We start from the raw sequence: 23,683 nt of genomic DNA, 5'->3' as shown, positions 1-23,683 counted from the left end.
CATTGTTGACCACCTGCTTAACTGTTGTACAATAATTGGGAGTGCATGTAGGTTGTCATTCACACTCGGGGAAGTGTGATTAGAAGATCCAAGGCAGGACCAGTCTGAGGGTGGAGACCCCACCCTGCCGGACTGACCTTGCCTCATGAGCACATTTAATTGCAGGGTAAAACTGTATTTTTGAAACACTGGATAAGTTGTATAACACACGTTATCAGCTTACTGAAGTCTGCACCCATACCACTAACGTAGCGACTGAGCACGCTCAGGACGACTGACAGATTTCCTTTGAAACCAAATTGACTAAATTTAGAAGAGTTTCAAAATTGAAAAGTTTATATCGATTTGCTGTTCACCAGGAATAAAAAGGCCGAAGGTAAAAATATAAGAAAAGTGATCTCATACTTTCCTTTGTTTTGTTTCTGGTGGCATCAGTTAGTGGCACAGTTGGAGAAGCCCTCCCATGAACTTTTAATCTCTCTAAATCTGTATAAGGTTTCATTTTCATTCTGAGATTTTGGTGAGTTTTTCACTGTGTATTTTCAAAAAAAAAAATGCTTTACTTAATTGGTGCAGAAAATCTGCAACATCAAAAACTAAACAAAAGCTCATCATGGGAGCCTAGCCTACATGTTAGTCTAGTGTAGTGTCGGTGGACTAATATACTCACCTACCACTGCCTTCTCCGGTGTCCACCGCCGCTCTGTTCTTCTTCTTCTCAGTGTTGTCATCACTCGTCAAGCTCTCTGGATCACTCTGTGCTCTAAGAGTGAGACGAAAGTCTCTTTAACAATGTAGACCTATGGGACCTCGTTGAACCGGTCCACAGGCTTACTTTGTAAAAGCCCCTTCCGTGTCACACAGAGTGCAGGTTGGCCCAGAGAGACCAGAACGGTGGTAGATACCGGAGAGGACGGCAGTAGATGAGTATATAACACCCTGACCCTGCACTACTTACACATATACACAGGTTTAGAGAAAAAGAAAGTTCATGGGAGGAATTCTGCCTGTGGGAATATCCTTCTATAGGTAATTCACATGACTAGAAAGTATTGTCCCTGTAAATTGTAGGGTATAATCTCAGTTGATAGAATAATCCACATGTTCCCTTCTCTTACAAGTCCCACCACATCTTCATTGTAAAGCTGACATGAAGGCTCGCATGCCTCCATGGCCATCATCCATGTGAAGAACATGCGTCATTGGACACCTCTGAGACAGTAGATGTACAAGACCTTTTTTTGCTTCTTAGACGTTCCCTTAAAATTAAACACTAGCTGTGGTATTCATGAACAGGACAATTGCGTAGGATACAAAAAAATTAATTAGACTAAATGATATTGTAAGATAAGATTGTGAAGCTCGGTATGGAAATAGCACGAATAAGCTCACTAAATTGCTGCTGGATGCAGACAAGGAAATACCTAAGAGAACGTGGCTCGCGAGCAACTGTTAATTATTTTCATGCAATGACAGCCTATTTACTTGATAACTGTTTGCCACGTGGGAATGCGGGTGCTATTTATTATAGTTGTTTCAAATAAAGGTATCGAGCTGGTTCAGAATATAAAAAATGTGTGTCCTAATCTTCATTTTTCAGAATAGGTGTGAATGTGATTTTAAGAGGTACGAGCCTGTAATGCTGGCACGATCTTCATACAGTTTTTGGAACACAATTTATCATTTTTTTTGCAAACATTTTGACTGTTCTGGTAATTGTTTGCCTGTAAGCATGGTACTGGTAGCTGTGGGCTGACATTGTGGAAATGCAGTCCGCTATTAGTCCAGTCCAGGTATGAAGTCTATTATTTTTTTCAATGCTACGTTGCATAGGAAAGCGTAAGATACCGTACTTTGTCTTTATATTGTGTTTTCATTAGTGGTTGAATCTTGGATGTGTATGAATAATTTTGTCTCATTTCTCGTTGATTAACGGCACAGAACCTCAGTCTAAATGGTTTTTTTTTTTAATGATGGAAGGAAAGAAAGCTATTTTTTTTTCATGCAAACAGCTGACATACTCAATACCAATGCTCCAGTATCATCGCCAACAAGCTGCATGATCTTTTTAATTTCAAAGTTTATCACTGCGTTCGCATGTTACTGCCACAGTTTTTTGCTGCATCGAAATTGGCCTCCTTTTGCGGCGCTTTTCTAAAATGACAGACGAAACCTACTCACGATTGAATGGATCCAACTCTCTCGCCGAGTGCCTTCCTCCAGTGTCTCCCCTCTCTTACACAATCTGTCTCCCTGTGCCCTGCGCATTTTTTCTACATAATTGTATGTAAGGAAGGAGACGCCCTGGTTGAGGAAACTTGAATCTACTGCCTTTTTCATTTTATTTTTTTAAATCCTGAGTCTGACCCATTGGTGATACCTGAGGTCTGTTGTTAAGAAATGACAATATTGTTTATTTGTATTGCATTAAATAGGTTGTGCACCCTACTGCTTGGTTTAAAAAAAAATAGGGTGGTACAACACTTTAACATGTTTTTTAGCACTTAACAATTAAGAAGGTAAAAATTGAAATTCTTTTTGAGGAAATGGATAATCTCCGAATTGAATGTTATCCTCACATTGAATGTATTGGAGCTACAGTGTGCATTCTCATCGTTTGTGGGACTGCCAAAAATAGTCAAGCACTGCACCGCTTTCTCTAGCAGTCCCATGTAGTAGAAGATAAAAGTAACAGAGACTGAGCACGTGCTCCCCTACTTCATAGACAATACAAGAACACTGAGAACCTTTACAATATATACAGTTAGCCTTGTGTACACCACTATATTACAGGTTTAGATTGTAACATCGGGGTCTTGTTCAACATCTGTATGCCTACGATACTGAGACATACGTAGTTTTGGTGGTTCATAATTATCATGCCAAAATGGTGGTGGCTTGCTATGGTATGATTAGAGTATCAGTCATATGTAAAGTAATTTAATACATATACTCAAGCATGAGTTGACAAAAATTCCTATTTTATTTCTCATCATTCTGGCATTTGGCAAATATTAATAATTATGGTAGTCCTAATTGACCTAAATGGTAAAGTTTTATTCTGATTTCATGTCAGATATAGTGAAAAACATGCATAGGTGTCTTTTTATATACTGTATATAAACTTTTGCTTTCAACTGTAGATGTGGTTTAATGTTCCTTCTTGCCTTATGACATTCTTCCACAAATACAGACTAATTTCTCTGTGGTTCTGGAGTTGGGGAGGCGAGTGTGTGGGGTAGGTGACAATAACATTGTGAGTAATATAGCCATTTCCTGGCTTACACTGCGCCCTTTCACTGTATCCAACGTTATGCAGCTTCAGCCTCCTCTGCCTCCTGCTTGTGATGGGTTTTCCCACGTCAGTTCTCATAGGTAGGAAGCAGATGAGACTTTCAAAAGATGCATTTAATAGAAATACACTGGAGGTTCTGCACACTACATTCATATTATTGACGAATGAAGAAGTTTTGTTACTGCATCTAAGCATACACAGCAACAAGATGGGTGGTGCGAAGTGGTGAAGATACTATACAAAAGCTGTCTGGAGGTATTTGATAGATTGCATCATCTCGCTCACAGGAAGTTGGAGGCTGAAGTCTTGTCACATGAGAACATGTACTTGTTTGGAGATTACATAACATTTCTACTACAAATCTGGGGCTCAAAATGTATAGATGCAGCAAATCACACTGCTGGATTATTGCCAGAGAATTACTTGTAGATGTGCAAAAAAAGATTGCTCGAGTGTCACTTTATTATATTCTGCACCTGAGAGCTGTGTAGGATGACTTTAACATCTGACGAGTTGTCCGCAATGTTCCAACCCTGTCTAACTCTCATTTACTTGTTTATTTTTGCTAGTTTATTATCCATATGTATACAGCATTACTGCTTAGACAACTTTGACATTTATTAGATAAATATACCAAATTTAATTGAGGCAACTGTTTCTTTTTCTGACATCTTCATTGGCTTAGTGAGTGTACCCTGCAAATTGGATTCATCTTCAGCACATGTCACTGCTGTCAGGGTGCTGATGATAATAATAAACACCTATACATTGTTTGGGACATCCACAATGCTTTTTTGCCTCCTATGTATATACTCTCTTTTTTTTTTTAAGGATTTTGTCTCCTTATAGCTCCTAAGGAACATATTTAAATAAACAAAATAATTAAACTTTTTTTTTACTCGGTTTGTAATATTTTGTCTATAACAACTTATGTATCTATAATATAACGCTGGGAGCGTCACTCTGTCCGAAGCCTTTATAGACTGCGCAAGCGCCGGTGCAGTCTGGCCCCCACAGAGTGACGCTCCCTGGAGATCGCGGTATGCGTAAGCACTGAACGCATACCGCGATCTCCACCGGAGAGTCAGGGACCGCCAGGAGGGTAAGTATATTCACCTTTCCCCGTTCCAGCGCTGCGTGCGGCTCCGTCTCCCGGGTCCTATGCTGTGACAGTTCAGAGGGCGCGATGACGCGCTTAATGCGCGCCGGCGCCGCCCTCTGACTGACCAGTCACAGGCAGAGGAGCCGGAGTGTGTCTTCAAGAAAATGGCGCCGGAAAGTGCGGACTGCGCAGGCGCCGATTCCTGCTGCCGGAATCGACGCCTGCACAGTCCGCGCTTTCCGGCGCCATTTTCTTGAACACACACTGCCGGCGCCATTTTCTTGAAGACACACTGCAGGTGTGTCTTCAAGAAAATGGCGCCGGAAAGCGCGGACTGCGCAGGCGCCAATTCCGGCAGCAGGAGGACGAAGAAAATGGGCGGAAAGGAATGGCGTAATTAACAAATTGCTGTGGCATGAAGCTGTGACACTTCATGCCACAGCCATTTTGTTTACGCCACCTGATTCCTTTCCGCCTCCATTTTCTTGGTCCTGCTGCCGGATCCAGCGCCTGCGCAGTCCGCGCTTTCCGGCGCCATTTTCTTTAAGACACACTGCAGTGTGTCTTCAAGAAAATGGCGCAGGAAGCGATTCCGCCAGCAGGAGGACCAAGAAAATGGCGGCGTAAAGGAATCAGGTGGCGCAAGTAACAAATTGCTGTGGCATGAGGCTGTGGCACTTCATGCCACAGCTATTTGTTACTTACGCCACCTGATACGAGGCATATACTATGGAGCAGCGTATGGGGCATATGGATGGGAGCAGCAAATTAAAGAACGGTGCCGCAGGATGGGAGCAGCACATGACAGAACGGGGGCGCAGGATGGGAGCAGCACATGACAGGATGGGAGCAGCAAATGACAGAACGGGGGCGCAGGATGGGAGCAGCACATGACAGAACGGGGGCGCAGGATGGGAGAAGCACATGACAGAACGGGGGCGCAGGATGGGAGCAGCACATGACAGAACGGGGGCGCAGGATGGGAGCAGCACATGACAGAACGGGGGCGCAGGATGGGAGCAGCACATGACAGAACGGGGGCGCAGGATGGGAGCAGCACATGACAGAACGGGGGCGCAGGATGGGAGCAGCACATGACAGGATGGGGACGCAGGATGGAGCAGCACATGACAGAATGGGGGCGCAGGATGGAGCAGCACATGACAGGATGGGGACGCAGGATGGAGCAGCACATGACAGGATGGGGACGCAGGATGGAGCAGCACATGACAGGATGGGGGCGCAGGATGGAGCAGCACATGACCGGATGTGGACGCAGGATGGAGCAGCACATGACAGGATGGGGACGCAGGATGGAGCAGCACATGACAGGATGGAGACCATATACCAATATAAATGCTCGCCACCTGGGCGTAGAACGGGTTCAATAGCTAGTATAATATAATGCCCTTTAGAAATGGTAATTCTGCTAGCGGATTCATTTCTGAAACAATGGAAAATGTTATTTATAGTTACATTTATTTTTAACAGTGCTGTGCAGACTTTAGAGAAATGTGTGGATGTAGGTTATTCTACACTATTACTGGACACTTTGTTAAAGGGGTTATTTGTGACTTTGGTTATTTTTTGTATGGAGTTAAGAACTTACCGATAGGTAGTTAACAAACTGCCTGTTCTGCCTGGTGACGATTTGTTCCGGCTCAAGTCGGTGACTCTCCTGTTTCCTTTAACCACACGTCAACAGAGAAGCTTTTTTATTCTCGTCTGCTCTGTTGGAATATCACTGCAGATGTCATGGTGATTGACAGCTGGCTCTCCGCAGTTAGGCAGCGGGAATCCGGCTGTCAATCAGCATGACATTGGCAGTGATGGCCGTCAACAAAGGAGCGCAGAAAATAAGAAGCCACTCTGTGGAGAGGATGTCGCCATAAGCTGGAGAATTGCTGGTAGGAGCAGTCTATGACTGCTCTGAGCTGCCGGAGGTCTCTGCCGGACAGGACAGGCAGGAAGTTAGCAATTAACTGCTTGTAAATTCTTAGCCCCATATGAAAAAATAAGCAAAGTCCCTGGATAACCCCCTTAAAGGGAACCTGTCACCCCTAAAATCAAAGTTGAGCTAAGCCCACCAGCATCAGGGGCTTATCTACAGCATTCTGTAATGCTGTAGATAAGCCCCCAATGTATCCTGAAAGATGAGAAAAAGAGGTTAGATTATACTCACCTGGGGGGGCGGTCAGATCTGATGGGCGCCGCGGTCCGGTCCAGGGCCTCCCATCTTCTTACGATGACGTCCTCTTCTTGTCTTCACGCTTCGGCGCAGGCGTACCCTGTTGAGGGCAGAGCAAAGTACTGCAGTGCGCAGGCGCCGGGCCTCTCTGATCTTTCCCGGCGCCTGCGCACTGCAGTACTTTGCTCTGCCCTCAACAGGGTACACCTGCGCTGGAGCCGCAGCATGACTACAAGAAGAGGATCTCATCGTAGAACTTGGGAGGCCCTGGACCGGACCACAATGCCTATCGGACCGGACCACAGCTGGTCCGCCCCTGGGTGAGTACTCATCTTTCAGGATACATTGGGGGCTTATCTACTGCATTACGATTTTGGGGGTGACAGGTTCCCTTTAAGGTTATCTGGCGCTAGCTTGGTCAAAGCAGACTAAAATCTATGTACATGTGGTTTTGTGATATGTGATATTTTGTGATATATATTGTGTATATATTCATCATTCATAGAACCTGGCCAATCATCTCCTCTGCCAGAAGATAAAATCTAGTTCACATTAGTGACTTCTGTTTATACCAGAACCATAACAACCCTGATGGAAAATATCCAATGTAATGTGGCACATCCATGTATACTATTTGACACTGTAAATCTGCAACAAATATCTGCATTGGTTATGTGCAAATTTTGTAGGGGATTTAAAAATCTGCAGCCAATTCCAAGGCTATTTCTTCTGTCTCACATGGATTGGGGTTTAAAAACCTCTTTTACATATAGTTCTACTCCAAATCGTGAAAGTATTTTCCGTGTTGGATCCTTATCTATTGCAAAAGTGATGCAGGTTGTACTATCCCTGCCATCAAAAATACCAGAAACCTGTCAGATATCATTAAATAAGTGTCAACAGAGTCTAAAGGCGGACATACATGTTAGAAGTAGGAATACGTTGATAGATGTTTATAGATGTTTTAGTCCACTTTGGCTTTTATGGTCGTTCCTACCAGATATAATTATCCAATGACACCTAATAAAGGACTAACGATTTATTTGGAAACATTCTTTCACAAAAAGAACATTTGTGTACTGTCAAATTAAATTTTTAACCCCTTCCCAACATGTGATGTAATATCGAAGTATTGCAGTGTATTCAATATCATTCAATAACAAAGTTATGGATCTCCTAAAAAGCTCTGAATAATCAGTAGAATAATAACATGTTTGAAATATTTGTGATTGTGCTGAACTGAAAAATCATATTGACAGGTAAAGGGCCTTGTTAAACTATGTAGACAGAAAAGGGGTTAATCTCAGACTGTCTTTTCAGTGACTAGGGGTCCGCACTAGTCAGCTAAACCACTTATTCATTACATTTTACCAAATGAATGTTTGTATTGGATGACCTCACAATGATGATCAGTTGTAGATTAATGTGTACTTTTTCTGGAAAGATTGCTATGACTGCCCATAGCCTTCATTTATTTTCCTATACTACTGATGAGTCGAGAATCTCGGGGATTGTATCATTTCAGATCGTAAATTCATGGAGCAGAATCCATTATTTATCAAATGTCATCATTGTAGTCTTAAGCCGTTTTGGCTAAAATATCCCAATGCTGGAAATGATTTTTTATGTTCTTAATGACAGTCTTTGCAAATGATGAATTCGTCTAAAATTCCATTTCATCTAACACCTAGAAAAATGGAAGTGTTCTACTTATTTTAGACTGCTCATTTTCTCCGGGTGTCTGTGGAATTCCCCTTAATTATGCCTCAGTAGCTAAACCTAGTGCGGGTCCCCAAGGTTTGACCGCCGCTTCCAAAGCACAAAGATTGCTCCCAATCTTCCAGCTAGGTCAAGTGCAAAAATTAAGATATGATCGAGTACTGGAAGTGGAGGCTTCTATCAAACCACCTATTCACCATGTCATTATGACAGCCGGCTGTAACAAATAGCTTTTTGTTTTAACTTATGACAATTAATTTCTAAAAGTAATGTAATCTGACAGTGAAAAGATGTTGAAAGACTTGTGAAGATGTCATAAGTGTGACCTTTCTGCCCAAATGTGTCCAAGAGCCATTTTAACAAGGGACCTAGGACAAGGAGTGCAACTCCTTTTGTACTTTTGTTAATTAGTTATTGATTTGAAACAATGCACAACGAAATATTGTCAGATTAACTAGACGCTAGCAAGGTCACGGTGTGACAGTCTGGTCTTGATAATCTTTCTACTGCACGAGAATTCACTCTCCCTAAACCCATTGTTCTGTGATATGTGGCTTTTGTACAGCTCTGAAATGGTTCCGAGATTGTGGCATGTTTCTAGTGATGTGACATCTCGGGTATCTCTTACACTACTGATAATAGCATATGGCACATTCATCCTGTGTTGCTGAGAAGATGAATTATGTCTATTGGATAAATACATTTACATATTGTAGCAAATGTGGCTTTAGACCTGATGGGGAATCTGGCTTATAGGGGATGTCCGCTACACGGATAGCTCCTTCTCAGTCACTTCTCAACCCCAGGAATGGATATTAATAACACTTAGATTCACCTCCTGGTTCTGGCGTCGTTCCGGTGTTGTCGGCACTGGCTCTCCCTGCGCTCATGTGACGTCATGTTTCCATTCGGTGACCACTTGACTGTTACTTTCTCTGGATGTCAGTTACAATGGAAGGAGGGGACAGTGAAGCGGCCGCTAATAGGCCTAAGGGATCACATGACATAATAATGTCACGCGAGCCCCGGGAGAGCCAATGTTGACGCCACCTGAAAACGTCTGCACCAGAGATTAATATGTGTTTATTATTTTACTCTGGCTGGTACTTAGTGATTGAGAATTATTTTACAAAGGGGATAACATTGAGATTGAGAAGATTGGACAACACTTTTAATGTAGAAGTTTAACATGGTTGAACCCTGTGCTTATAGGAAGCTGAATAAATGGCAAATCCCTAAATTACTTCTATTATACTAATTGATTTTAACCCCTTCCTGAAATGGTGATTTTTCAGGTGTTTTTTTTTTTACTCCCGTTCTTTCAAGAGTCATAACGTCTTTATTGTTTTGCCGATATGGCCTTATTACAGCTCTGGGGAGTATGCACGCATTTACATATAAATGATACATTGTATAAAAGATGCAATAGATATTATAAAGGGACTGAGAAAAGGCGATATGATTCAGACCATTGCTCATTCTGCCTTGCTCCCTTTATTGAAATTCAAGGGAAAAGAAAGCGGTCACTAGGGAGCGCTGTGAGGGTCACAGTTACAATTGAAAGCAAAAGGTCCACCGCAGCTCCAGCCGTTAACCTTCTAGGAGGATACAAAATGCAGTAAATAGTAATAACGGTCCTAGGAGCGCTGGAAATGAGACCAAAACAAGGATTTTAGTGTTGAACCACAACGCGTTTCAACGGTTAAACCGTCTTCATCAGGTGGAACTTGATGAAGACGGTTTAACCGTTGAAACGCGTTGTGGTTCAACACTAAAATCCTTGTTTTGGTCTCATTTCCAGCGCTCCTAGGACCGTTATTACTATTTATTGCTCCCTTTATTAACTTTCCCAAATAGTTATAGCATTTGTTCTAATACTTGTCCACCTTCTTCTTTTTTTATTATTCTGCATGTGATTTATTTTGCATTTTTTGTTGTATGTTATACCTTTATTTGTTTCTCACAGACAAGGCAAAGCATAAAAAAAAAGGAATCCCCGTCGATTAAATGGTTGGTTGTGGGACATCGTCTTATTGTTCTAATTTAAGAGAGAGAGAGAAAAAAGTGTCATGAATGTGTAATTAAATCTAATGACAGGCCGTTCGATGCCGACTAATGTTCCATAGTATAATGCAATCGTTAGGTTAACCACATTGATCTTGAAGCTATTCCTGTTGTATTGATGTAATTACTTGAAATGTGGACACGGGGAGCCGGTGGCCACAGCTGTGTACACACTCGTGCTTACTAGCAGTGCCTGTATTTGGACGGGCCGCCACCGGTTCACAACAGAGCCGATGTGGATACAGTATTCCACATTTGTAAACATTTGTTCCCAGTGCATTGAGGGAGTTGTGCCAATGAGAATCGAGAGTTGGCACAATGGTCGTCGTTCCACCTCTCTGGTTCTGTTATCTCCGCATACTAGAATTTGGAAGCAATTCCTATAGCACATTTTTTTTTCTCATGTTGACTGTGTTTGTAAGTGTCTTTTCAATACTTTTTTTTTTTTCTGGAAGCATCTGCCAGCTTCCGTCTATGTTTCATTTCTGGTCTGCAAATTTTCTCTGTGCGAGATCACAGAAAAAGAAATGTCGTTTCCAGACGGCTTATCAAGAATGTACGAAATTTTTGAACGGCAAAATAAAGTTTAAAAAAAAAAAAAAAAAACAATTTACGTTTTCCATCTATTTGTGTAAACACTGAGCGACATTTGCACTAAGATCTTCCTTCCTTCCCACTGCCCGGCATCAAACTACGTTATCCCTTCCGAAAGTTTCCTGCATCCGGTCTGCAGAAGAGAATCTGTCACTTTTGGCAAGAGGACAGGAAGTATGCGAACCTGTCACCGCAAGCAGTCTCAAAGGGCAAACTGCTTTGCAGCAGCTAATTAACCTTAGGAAATAATTACACAAATATGCAAATGTTGTTTAGATAATTCCGTGTGTTATCAGCGCAGGTAGTCCATCATAACTGCAGACCTTGGAGTGCCTAGATGTTAGAATCTGCAGCGCTCGATAAGGCTTTGTCTTTAACTTGGTATTTAACAATTAATGACTGTAATATTGCGTTAGTAAATTCAGACGCTTGTCCTTTAGAGGCAGCAGAACATAATAATATATTCTCGCCGCTAATCTAGGTGCAGTAATGTCAGCAATGTAATAACTTCTTACATTTTTTTTTCTTTTTACAACCTATAAAGAAAACATAAACATTTTTAAAAAAACTTAACTTCATTTTTCTTGTGTAAAATAGTGTCTTGCAAATATGTAATTCCAAATATGTTATTTATACAGGAACCAATGTTATCTCATTCTCCAAAAGACCCCATAATGAATGGATCCTGGTGATACAATGGTTGGGTATAGCAGGGTCCTATATGATTTATGGGCCGGAAAAAGTTTTTTTTTTTCTTACCATTAGTTTTGGAGAAGGTATTTTCTGTTGAGGAATTTGACTTTTTGACAAAACTTGAAAGCAATGCCTCCATTCTGAAAATGTTGTATTAATTGTTTATACTCATCTAGGTTACTTGTTGTTTCCATCAGCATAATTATGTATTCACAGGATAGATTGCACACAGATTTTGAGAACGATGCTTTGAAATACCGTATTTGAACAGGGTGATTGCACACTGGCTCATCTCCTTAAACAAGTACAAATGCAAAGTACCGGTACTTGTAAAAACACATAACCTTTACTATTTACCGCTTATTAAAATTAGTCTCCAATCTCAAGAATGGAGAGATATTTTATAGTTGCTCATTGCCTAGGATACCAGCACCTCTGCATAATAATAGCGGGGGCTGGTCCCATGGGCAAAGAGTGTAGCACTTACAAGCTCTTTACTATAGGGCTTGTAAGCGCTGCTCTGAAATTGGCTACATCCAGCCAGCTTCAATACTCGTGTTCTCCAATTCTGCTTTCAGCAGGAGAGCACAATTTGGGCCAGCAGATCAGCCAGGCCACTGGTCCAAACTATCAATCATCAGGAGGCACCTTCCCTTTCCCAGCAAGCAGCAAGGGGGAAGTGCACTCCTGAAGATTGGTGGCAGATGATGGATGTTCTGCTGAAGATAGAACATGGTACAGCTCCTTTAATTATGTTTGGGACTTCTAGAGATCGTTCAGCCAAGTGCAATTCTATAGACCCTGAATAAAGTGGTGACCACATGCGCTGCCTGCGCTTAATTTAATGGGTAATTTCAGAGCCTCGTTACTGGGAAAAGCAATCAACAGGTTATGTTCTCTCTTGTGGATAGCATATAATCTCCTCGTACCTTTCCAACCGCACATTCAGCGTCTCCCACTCCCACGCTACCTCCTCATCCCACTCTCTCTCTGTTGGAGTCTCCCAAGGCTCTGTTCTAGGACCCCTACTCTTCTCAATCTATACACTTGGCTTGGGACAACTCATAAAGTCCCATGGATTCCAGTACCACCTTTATGCTGAAGACACTCAGATCTACCTCTCTGGCCCAGACGTCACCGCTCTGCTGTCCAATCAGCCATATCCTCCTTCTTCTCCTCTCGTTTCCTCAAACTCGATGTGGACAAATCTGAACTCATCATCTTTCCTCCATCCCATAGATCTTCCTTACCTGACCTATCTATCGCAATCAATGACATCATGCTTTCCCCCGTACCGGAAGTCTGCTGCCTCGGAGTAACCCTTGACTCTGCCCTGTCCTTCAAACCGCACATCCAAGCTCTGTCCACCTCCTGTTGCCTCCAGCTCAAAAATATCTCCAGAATTGGAGAAAAGTTGTTTCACACTTTTTTGTTAAATAAATAATTCCACATGTGTTAATTCATAGTTTTGATGCCTTCAGTGTGAATGTACAATTTTCATAGTTATGAAAATACAGAAAAATCTTTAAATGAGAAGGTGTATCCAAACTTTTGCTCTGTACTGAGATACATATATCTCGATATTATCTTTTAAAGTTTGGATTTGATATTGCGTTGCTGGTCACCATAGTCTCTGCTTCTTGTTATTGCAGTAATGTTAGAATGTTATTTTTGTTATTTTTGCTATTTTGCCTATTCAGGCATTCCTAAATTACCTTGATGCTGACCTCATCCCTCCCAATTATTATTATCGTTAATACCTAGTACCTAAAGAATTGGGACTCGTCATGCACATCTCTGTTGGTATTGTTCGTTGTCCTTTTGCAGAGATGTCCATGCCCGGGAACATTTACCTCCCGATACATTTACTTCCAGTACTTCTGTAGGAAAATCCACGTCACATACCTAGCGTGTGACCCCATTCTTAGATGGAATCTGTCACCAGGTCTTTGCTGCCTTATCTGAGAACAGCATGATGTAGGAAAAGAGACCCCGATTCCAGCGATGTGTCACTTAGCTTACTGGGTGCAGTAGTTGTGATACAATCAGAGTTTTTAGATGAAGCAAAGGTCAGAGAGCTGCCCCCACCCACACCACAGCTTTCTATGTACATTGTCTATTGAAAGTGAGGTGCTATTAGAAGAAGGGCTGTGGTGTGGACCAGGACTCACGTGAGCGCCAGTCCTGGCAGTGATAATCTCCTGGTGATAAAACATTAATTTTATGGAAACAGCACACAGCCTAATAAGTGGCGCATCACTGAAAACTGTGTCAGCCCCTGCTGACAGATCCCCTTTATAGCGGCATTTGTGTTGAACTTGGAGAAACCACTTGCTGTATTAGTTGTTTACTGACCAATTCATACTGTTCTTAATTGATAAGTTTATTGTAAACAGTAGAAAGTTTGGAAATATTGCTAATAATCCTATTCTAAAACCAAAGAAATAGCTGGATCATAAATTGATATGTACGCCACGAATGAGTATGTTCACATTGTGGCCATTTAACAGGCATAACCTACGAGAGAAACGCAATGAGCATATACCCTGCTGTAAGTAAATATTAATGGTACACGCACTGTACATGACACAGGGGACTTAGGCCATGTTCACACAATGCGTTTTTTACTGCGGAACCGCCGCGATTTGGCCGCTGCGGATCCGCAGCTGTTTTCCATGCAGGGTACAGTACAATGTACCCTATGGAAAACAGGAACCGCTGTGCCCACACTGCGGAAATTCACTAAAAAAGCCGCGCTGAATAGCTGCAGTAAAAAAGAAGGACCATGTCACTTCTTTGTGCGGAACTGCAGCGGTTCTGCACCCATTGACCTCCATTGTGAGGGTCAAACCCGCAGTAAAACCCGCAGACGAAAAAAAATATCTGCGGGTTTTCTGCGGTTTGTGGTGCAGAACCGCTGCAGCAGGAAGTGCGTGGGCGGAGTGTGGCTGTCCCCCCGTGCTCCAATCCCACCCCCCCATGCTCCGATGCCACCCCCCGTGCTCCGACGCCCCCCCGTGCCCTCATCTCCCCCCCTTATACTTACCGGGCCTCCCGGTGTCCGTCCGTCCGTCTTCTCCCTGGGCGCCGCCATCTTCCCGGCAGATTCGTTCCAGGCACATTTTGATCACTGTGATAACCTCACAGTGATCAAAATAAAAAAAAAAAAAAGTAAATGACCCCCCCCCCCTCTTTATCACCCCCATAGGTAGTAACAATAATAAAATAAAGAATTTTTTTTTCCCCCCACTACAGTTAGAACTAGGGTTAGGGGTAGGGGTATGGTTAGGGGTAGGGTTAGGGTATTTTCAGCCATTTTAACCCTAAAAAAACTTCCTAGAAAACACACAGAATTGCAGAGAAAACTGCATAAAAAACCGCACTAAAAACCGCATCAAAAAACGCACCAAAAACGCGCCAAAAAACGCACCTGCGTTTTCTGCCAAGAGCTGCGGTTTTTAGTGCAGAAAAAACAGCAGGGAAATCAGGAACGTGTGAACATGGCCTAAGTAACCGCTGTGATTACAAAAGTGTGAAGCCATCCCACCGCAGCAAGGTTTCCCCCAAATGGGGACGGTCCTCTTCTCCTCTCCTTACTAAGTGCCCTGTGAGCTGAGTCTCCTACTGCACTGTACAGTTACATGTACCCTCATATAACACGTGTTCATTTCGCGGCATTTACCATTTCCCCCTTTCTTACAGGAGAACGGCAGCCCAGAGGAGCACGCTTTATATGTATGGGACAACTTCATTTCAAAATCCCCTGCTGAAAATGTATTTTTTGTTGCACACAGCTATGGGGGACTCGCTTTTGTGGAGCTGGTAAGATATCCTGTATCTTTATAATCTGAATGTAAAGAAATTATTTGATAGCAAATTGTTTTAACTGGTTGTCGAGCTTTTCCATACATGACCCAATTAATTGTGCTGTTAGGTTGTAAGATAACCTATATGTTGGAGCTTGGTCCTGGAGACTGGACGGGAACATTCACATAGGCGCCTTGATACATGGAGATCTGTGCATACTATTCATGTGCGAACTTGTAGTTAGTTAAGGCTACTTTCACACATCAGGTTTTCAGTGTCAGGCTAAATCCGGCGAATGTTGGAAAAACTGGATCCAGCGCAGATTGTGAAAAACTGATGCGACGGATCCATTTTTTGACGGATCCGGCTAGCCTATCTAGATTATTGGATAAAAAAAATTTTTGGAGCATGCTCAGTTAAAAAAACGGATCAGGCCGCCAGATCCGCCTTTTTCCGGATCCGGAACCTTTTGGCTCCCATAGGCTTCCATTCTAGCAAACAGCTGGAAGCGCCGGATCCGGCGCTTCAGGCTTTTTTGCCAGAGACAAAAAAACGTTGGTATGGACGTTTTTTCAAGAAACCGGAAGCGGGCGAAAACCAGACGAAACGCAATGTCATCCGGTGCAATCCGGCACTAATACAAGTCTATGGGAAAAAAAAACCTGATCCGGCGGCAACATTCGCCTGATCCATTTTTTTTTAAAATTAGCTGGATTTAGCCTGACACTGAAAACCTGATGTGTGAAAGTAGCCTAAGAGTTTATTATTATTAATGATATTATCCAGAAGTGGCTTTCTGTTGAATATGATGTATTTATTGGCATTAATCAGTAATACCTGTGAACATATTTATTTTACGCACTTATATAGCACCATTAGTTTCTGCTTTGCAGACATCAGCAGCCATCACTGTCCCCATTGGGGCTCACAATCTAGATTCCCGATCAGGATGTCTTTGGCTTGTCAGAAGAACCCGGAGGAAACCCACGCAATCACAAGGAGAACATACAATCTCCTTGTCCTTGGTGGGATTTGAATCCAGGACCCCAGAGTGGCAATGCTACAGTGCTAACCTCTGAGCCACCGCGCCGCCCGTATTAAACTTTGTAGTAGATCATCTTGGAGGATTGTGGTATCTTCCTCACTTTCCAGTAGCCCTTATTTCTTTTTTTTGCAGACTGTCTTGAAATTTTAGGAAACTTTTTCCATTGCCAAAAAAATCCTTCTAGAATAAAACAATAAGTTAAAGACAGAGAGGAGGGGGATGTTTCAGTTTCTGACATAGGGCAATAACAAGGTGTACTGTTTCCGGACAGACAGTATGCCAGATGGCACGTCATTTGGGTGTTTGTTGGAACCTTGTTAACATTAGCAGTTGCAAAGAATGTGGTGAATTTCAGATACATATTGTAACTTGCATAATATCGTAAAAAGATCACAAAGTTACCTCTGTAGTCTAACAGCAATAGGAGCAAGTAGATAATTCAATGACTGTTACTATATTAGTGATGGTGCACTGGTAGCAAACTAGTCCTTACGGGGAATCTGTCATCCCCTGGATGCTTTTAAGCTACTACTATGGGCATACAGGTAATAGAATGGTTAAACTCCTCTTACCTGTCGGCCTCATTGCTGTGGTCTAGAGGCTAAGAAATATACTTTGAATGTTTTATGTGAATGATTTCTTCCAGGCTTTGGGTCGTTCGGTGCCTGGAAGAAATCCCCGACTTCTCTCTTCATTTCAATAGCACCACCCGCCATGCACACCACACTGTCCTGGGACTTGTAGTTGCTGTGCCATAATCCCATGCATGCAACATGCACTCGTGCGGCTATAGGTGCCTTATCCGCTCTTCTATGGGCGATGTCTTCTGCTCAGGTGCCGGTGAGTCTTTGTTACTGCGCAGTGACTCGCCTACGCAGAAGCAGAATGCAGACACGGCCCATAGAAGAGCGGATAAGGCACCCATAGCCGCACGAGTGCACGTTGCATGCACTTCAGAGCCTGGAAGAAATCAATAACCTAAAACATTCAATGCACATTTCTGAACTTCTAGACTGCAGCAATGGGGCATACAGGTAAGACTAGTCTAGCCAGTATATTACCTGTATGCCCATAGTAATAGTGTAAAATTGACAGATTCCCTTTAACACTGGGGATAACAAGACTAAACCAGCGTCATAGGACTAAAATATGCTAGAATTCTCTGTTTTCTACATGTCCAGTGAGATTCTAGGCCGACAATGAATTCTTTAGTAATAATAGTATTCCGGTTATGGACAGCAGATAACAAAGAGACAGGACAGGCGAGGCTTCTGGAGTATTTGGTGCCACTAAGCAATTATCTTTAACCTGCAGCAAGTATTATTCTCTTAAACTGCAGGGAACATAAATATCTTATCTCTTTCAACCATATTTTTCACTGAATCAACTTTTATTTTTTTGGATCCAACTTTATTATGTTATTTAATTGTTGTTTCGTTGCTGACGGGCTGTAGAGTATTACTGTAGGCTTAGCATTGTTCCCAAACTCTTAAGAAAATTGTTTCAATTTGCTGGTTTTAGCGGTTTTATCGCTAGAAGAATGAAGAGTTGTCCATGGAGAGACCTCCGTCCAGAGGATGACGTTCTATAAAGATTGAAATTACAAAGTACATGAATAGAAATAAAAAAATGAAGAAAAGGGTTTGCACTTGACATCAGAGGGGTATTCTGAGACCGCATAGTTACCAGAATTAGCGGAGAACAATAAATCGTAGACTAATGTGTTACTGCTCTGGTAAGGTGACCTAATGGCTGTCCCATAAGATCTTTATAATCTGCGTGAAGAAATGTCCAGAGATTTTGTCATGTGTTCCGGTGACCGTTGTGGTCTTTTCGTGGTAACCTGCGGCAGAGCAGAATAATGCCACATTTTTTGAAAAATTTTAATTTTAAATTTGACTTTTTTGCTTTCTACCTGTAAGTTCTCAAACTGTGTTTTGTTTTTTTATAACCGGAGTTTGAGGGTCCAGGAAACTTTTTAATTTTTTTTTTTGGAAGTTTATAATTTAAGGCGTTCTTACATGGCAGTACATAAAGTGGCTTTTTTTTCACTACTTCTAGTGAACTAATGGCATATGCTAGGGATTCAACTTCAATGTCTGTCCCAATACAACCACACCAGTACCAGTAGTCTGTGGTGCATCAGTTGCTGCATTACAAGCGAAGCTGATGACTCCGAACATGCTGGGTGGCTGCCTTTCCATGAACAACCAGCAGAATTGTGAATGCATCTCTGGACTTCAGTACACAATCTTAATACCATGTCATATCTAAGAAATGTATTGTACTTTGAAGTCCTGATTCATCAAGCTTTTATCGGCGAAAAAGCATTGAAAAGTCGCAAATTTTGTTGCTCAGCAGAGAGGTACATAAAAATTTTGCAACTTTTGGCATTTTAGCAACAGTTTTTCCCAGGTTTGCCAAAATTGGTATAGTTGTGGCAGTACGGGAGTCTGTCACCACAGCTCATCTAAATCATGACAAGAGGTAGCGTTCCTTACATCAGAAAACTTACTCCAGATACCTCTTAATGAGTCAGGAGCGTCTGACTCCACCACGCTTACTCGTAGAGACCGGCGCAAAGACTTGTTCTTTCTGATTCTCTGTCTGTAGACTTTAATGACAACTGCTACAGAATTTACCACTCATCTTTTTTTTAGTTTGGGATTAATGAGGTTTGGTACCCATTTCTCTCTATTTGTAAAGTGAGATCCCCTAATAAGACATTTAAAAAATTGTAGCAAGCTCATCTCACATCTGAGGAGGCGTCCAAGGGGCATGTGCTAGCAATCGGCAGATACAATGAATGTGTAAACAAATAAGAAAGCTATACTATATCAGCTCTCCTAAGATCTGGTGTAACTCATGGATCCACCATTTTGCACAGGGATGCACTGAAGAAATCCCAGCTGGTTACTGGGTCGGGTACTGAAGAGGAAAAAGATCCAGCCAGCCTAAGAAATATTAAACACATGAGGAAAAAGACTCAAGGGGATGATGTGTTTGGAAACATCATGGTTCTTAATCCTAACCTCAATATGATTAAAAGCATGGTGGTCTGAAACGCGTCAATACTTTTGACATTTAATTTTTTTTTCTTTTTCACCTTAATGAATGTGTCCTTTTCTAATGCACAATTTCTGCTCTTTGTTCACAAGACCCGGTACACGATGTCAGCAGCGCCTCTCGCTTTTCAATGCGGAAGTTAGAAGCGCTAGATAGCCCCTTGAATATCATGAGACCTTTATATCACCACAATATTTTTCCAAAAATTCTGTGATACAGAATATACTTAGTGGTGGAAAAAAAAAACTGTTTGCAGTGAGGAAAAAATTCCTCTTTAGGAGAGTAATGTGATCTCATCATTAGTCTTGTTTTTTGTGTTTTGGTGCTTATATATGGAGATCGCCTGAATGACTTATTTATGTAGAGCTACTTATAATTGATATATTTCTGTGCACACACAGACTGAGCTGCTTCGGCATCCCGACAGCGTGCTTAGAGTAGTGATAGAAGGAAGTTTTTTTTTCTTTCAGAACACTCATTTTAGAGGTTAGAAGGACAGAAATCGCATCGGTTCCATGGGCGTTACAGAAGTTTTATTTTTTTAATACATTTTGTAATTTAGTGGTGCCATTCCCCATGGAATTCTCCAAGAAGGGGAGATAAGGTTCTTAATATCCGCAAAAAGCTGGTGAGTGGAAGAAAAACATTAATGCCATTGGGGAACTGGAGGCAGCTATTAATAATTTTTTCAACAATGCGCAGTACATGTGTTGGATGCTTTGAATGCTGGAATGGTTAAAGATGCGATCACAAATGCTGCATCATGTGAGAAACAGTGAAAAGTTAGTTTTGTCTGATTTAAGTGGTGTCAGTGGGCTAAGAATTAAGCTATGTGCCCACGTTGCAGAAATGCTGCGGAAATGTCCGCAGCATTTCCGCAACTCCCTGCCACTGTTAAAACGCATGCGGAATTCGCATGAGTTTTCCCACAAAACACAAGCGTTTTTAACTTGCAGAATGGTTGCGCTTTCCAAGCGATTTTGAAGCATCGCTTGGAAAAGTGATGGACAGGTTGGTCACCCTTGTCAAGCATAGTGCTTGACAAGTGTGACCATCTTTTTACTATTGATGCTGCCTGTGCAGCATCAATAGTAAAATATATGTTAAAAATAATAAAAAAAATAATAAATATGGTTATTCTCACCTTCCGACGGCCCCCGATCTCCTCAGCGGCACTCCCAATACGTTACGTTCCCAGGGATGCTTTTCACAAAGGACCTTTGTGACATCACGGTCGCGTGACCGAGACGTCATCCCAGGTCCTTCATGCAATGTATCCCTGGGAATGGAAGCTGCGAATGCACCGCTGAGAGGCGGGAGGACTCCGGGGGCTATCAAAAGGTAAGTATATTTTTTCTTTTTTTTTTTGCAGAAATATGGATCTCTGCCTGAAGGAGAGTCTCCTCTCCTGCAGATCCTGAGTACCATCTGCACATAAAGTGCTCACTTTACGCATAGTGGGCATAGCCACATGCGTAAAGTGAACGTTTCAATGCAATCCTATGCTCTGGATTTTACTGCTACTATGCAATTCCACAGCGGGAAAATTCGCAGCATGGGCACAGCAATGCGGTTTTTATGCATTTCCGCTGCTGCAAAAAAGCGTCAGAAATGCATAAAAAGCGCAACATGGGCACACAGCCTTAGGCTGGCACTCAGCAACTATAAACATGACGTCATGATATACAGTATTTATTATCGTTTGCTTATGTTGCGCCATCATATTGCCCAGTGCTTTACAGACATTATCATCACTGTCCCCATTAGGTCTCACACTCTAAATTCCCTATCAGTATGTCTTTGGAGGGTGGGAGGAAATCGGAGAACCCTGAGGAAACCCACGCAAACACAGGGAGAACATACATACTCCTTGCAGATGTTATGCATGGTGGGACTTGATTTGTCAAGTGTGGCCAATGATCCGAATGATTATTACCGTTACTATTATATCTTTTTTGGCCGATTGTATGAAAATTAGTCTGATTTTCTTCCGTATTGTCATCTGCAAGTCATTCGATTGTCAACATACAGTCATGGTCAACCGTGTTGTGCACCCTTGAAATTGTTTCAGAAAATTATTGCAATTACACATGTTTTGTCATACAGCTTTTTATTTACTTTGTGTATTGGAACAGCACAAGAAAAACAGGGAAAAAAAGGCAAATTGTACTTAATTTCAAACAAAACCCACAAAATGGACCAGACAAAGTTGTTGGCACCCTCAACTTAATTGCTTGCACATCCTTTGGAATAAATAACTGCAATCAAGCACTTCTTGTAACCATCAATAAGCTTCTTGCATCTCTCAACTGGAATTTTGGACCACTCTTCTTTTGCAGACATCTCCAGGTCTCTCATATTTGAAGGGCGCCTTCTCCCAACAGCAATGTTAAGATCTCTCCACAGGTGACCACTTCAGAACTTTCCAGAACTTTATTTCCATCTATCACTGGGTGCGTATTGAAGAGTGTTTGGGGTCGCTGTCCTGCTGGAAGACCCATGATCTAAGATGCAAACCCAGCTTTCTGACATTCTACATTGCGACTCAAAATTCTTTGGTAATCTTCAGATTTCATGATGCCTTGCATACTGGCAAGGCACCTAGTGCCAGAGGGAACAAAAAAAATCCCCAAAACATCATCATTGAACCGTCACCAAATTTGACTTTAGGTACTGTGTCTTTTTCTTTGAGAACTTCATTCTGTTTCTGGTAAATGGAAAGATGTGCTTTACAAAAAGGCTTTATCTTGTTCTCTTCTGTCCACAAGACGCTTTCCCAGATGAATTTTTGCTTACTTACATTTTGGTAAGCTGCAGTCTAGCTTTTTATGTTTGTCAGAAGTGGGGTCCTCCTGGGTCTACTGCTATGGTGTTTAGTTTCAATCAAATGTCGATGGATAGTTTGCGCTTACACTGTTGTACCCTAAGCCTGCAGGACAGCTTAAATTTCTTTGGAACTTGATTGGGGCTGCTTATCGACTGTCTGGACTACCCTGCATTGCAACCTTTCATCAATTTATCTCTACTGTCCTCGTCCAGGGACTAGTGTTGAGCATTCCGATACCGCAAGTATCGGGTATCGGCCGATATTTGCGGTATCGGAATTCCGATACCGAATTCCGATACTTCCCGCGTATCGGATACCGGAATCGGAAGTTCCCAGAATTCAAACAGAACGCAGCAGCCAATGAGGAATGATTGGAAGTGTGGGCACATCCTGTTTAGCATGGTGGGCATGTAAGTACTGGCAAGGCTGTGATTGGCTGCTGAAATGATGTCACTCTGCACTATAAAAAACGCTGCCGCCATTTTGCGCTCACTCTGCTGTGATTTCAGTTAGGGACAGGACGCTGTGTTCTAACTGAGGGCCAGTTGAGCTAGCTAATTGCTTTATTTTCCTTTCCAAAGGCTAATTTAGCAAAACGCTGTGTGTTCTTCACTGTTCACCTTGCTCTTGCCTTGCAGCGCTGTTTTAACAGCGTTCTGCAAGGTCTCTGTGTGTGTGTGTGTGTGTGTGTGTGTGTGTGCGCAGCTCACTCTGTAGTCTGTGTGCAGCCATATACCCGGTTGTATTCAGCTCAGGGGGGGTTCACACTGCCTCACACAGTTATCCTTTTTTGCTCATAGTGCAGCCTGCTGCACATTTTTTCTCAAATTTCCTATTAGTGTTTTTCCACCCGTCTCCAGCTAAATTGTGGAAAAACACTACATAGGATAACCTAGAGGGGGGTTTTTGGGCCTTGCAGCGCCGTTTACGGCTGTCTGCACGGTCTCCGTGTGAGCCCAGCTCGCCCTGTAGTCTGTGTGCAGCCATAGCCGGTTGGATTCAGCTCAGGGTTCGTTACTGGCTCATACCTTGAGAAAAATTTTCCTTTCTTTCAAATAGTTCAGCCTGTTTAAAAATTTTTAAAAAAATTCCCTATTAGTGTTTTTCCACCCGTCTCCAGCTAAATAGTGGAAAAACACTACATAGGATAACCTAGAGGGGGGTTTTTGGGCCTTGCAGCGCCGTTTACGGCTGTCTGCACGGTCTCTGTGTGAGCGCAGCTCGCCCTGTAGTCTGTGTGCAGCCATAGCTGGTTGGATTCAGCTCAGGGTGCGTTACTGCCT

The 23,683-nt window shown here is 42.4% G+C and overlaps 1 protein-coding gene across 4 annotated transcripts in view; it reads left to right on the top strand.

Moving 5' to 3' along the window:
* Window positions 1–23,683, top strand: part of ARB2A (ARB2 cotranscriptional regulator A) — a 607,421-nt gene that overhangs the window by 271,998 nt on the left and 311,740 nt on the right. For all 4 annotated transcript variants that reach the window (XM_069751802.1, XM_069751789.1, XM_069751796.1 and 1 more), the window contains one exon: window positions 15,358–15,477. In XM_069751802.1, coding sequence (XP_069607903.1) covers window positions 15,358–15,477 — 120 coding nt within the window. The remainder of the gene's footprint in view (window positions 1–15,357; window positions 15,478–23,683) is intronic.

Source organism: Ranitomeya imitator, chromosome 1 (assembly GCF_032444005.1).
Source record: "Ranitomeya imitator isolate aRanImi1 chromosome 1, aRanImi1.pri, whole genome shotgun sequence".
Lineage (NCBI taxonomy): Eukaryota > Metazoa > Chordata > Amphibia > Anura > Dendrobatidae > Ranitomeya > Ranitomeya imitator.
Note: the sequence above shows the minus strand (reverse complement) of the source record. Positions and strands in the feature narration are given on the sequence as shown.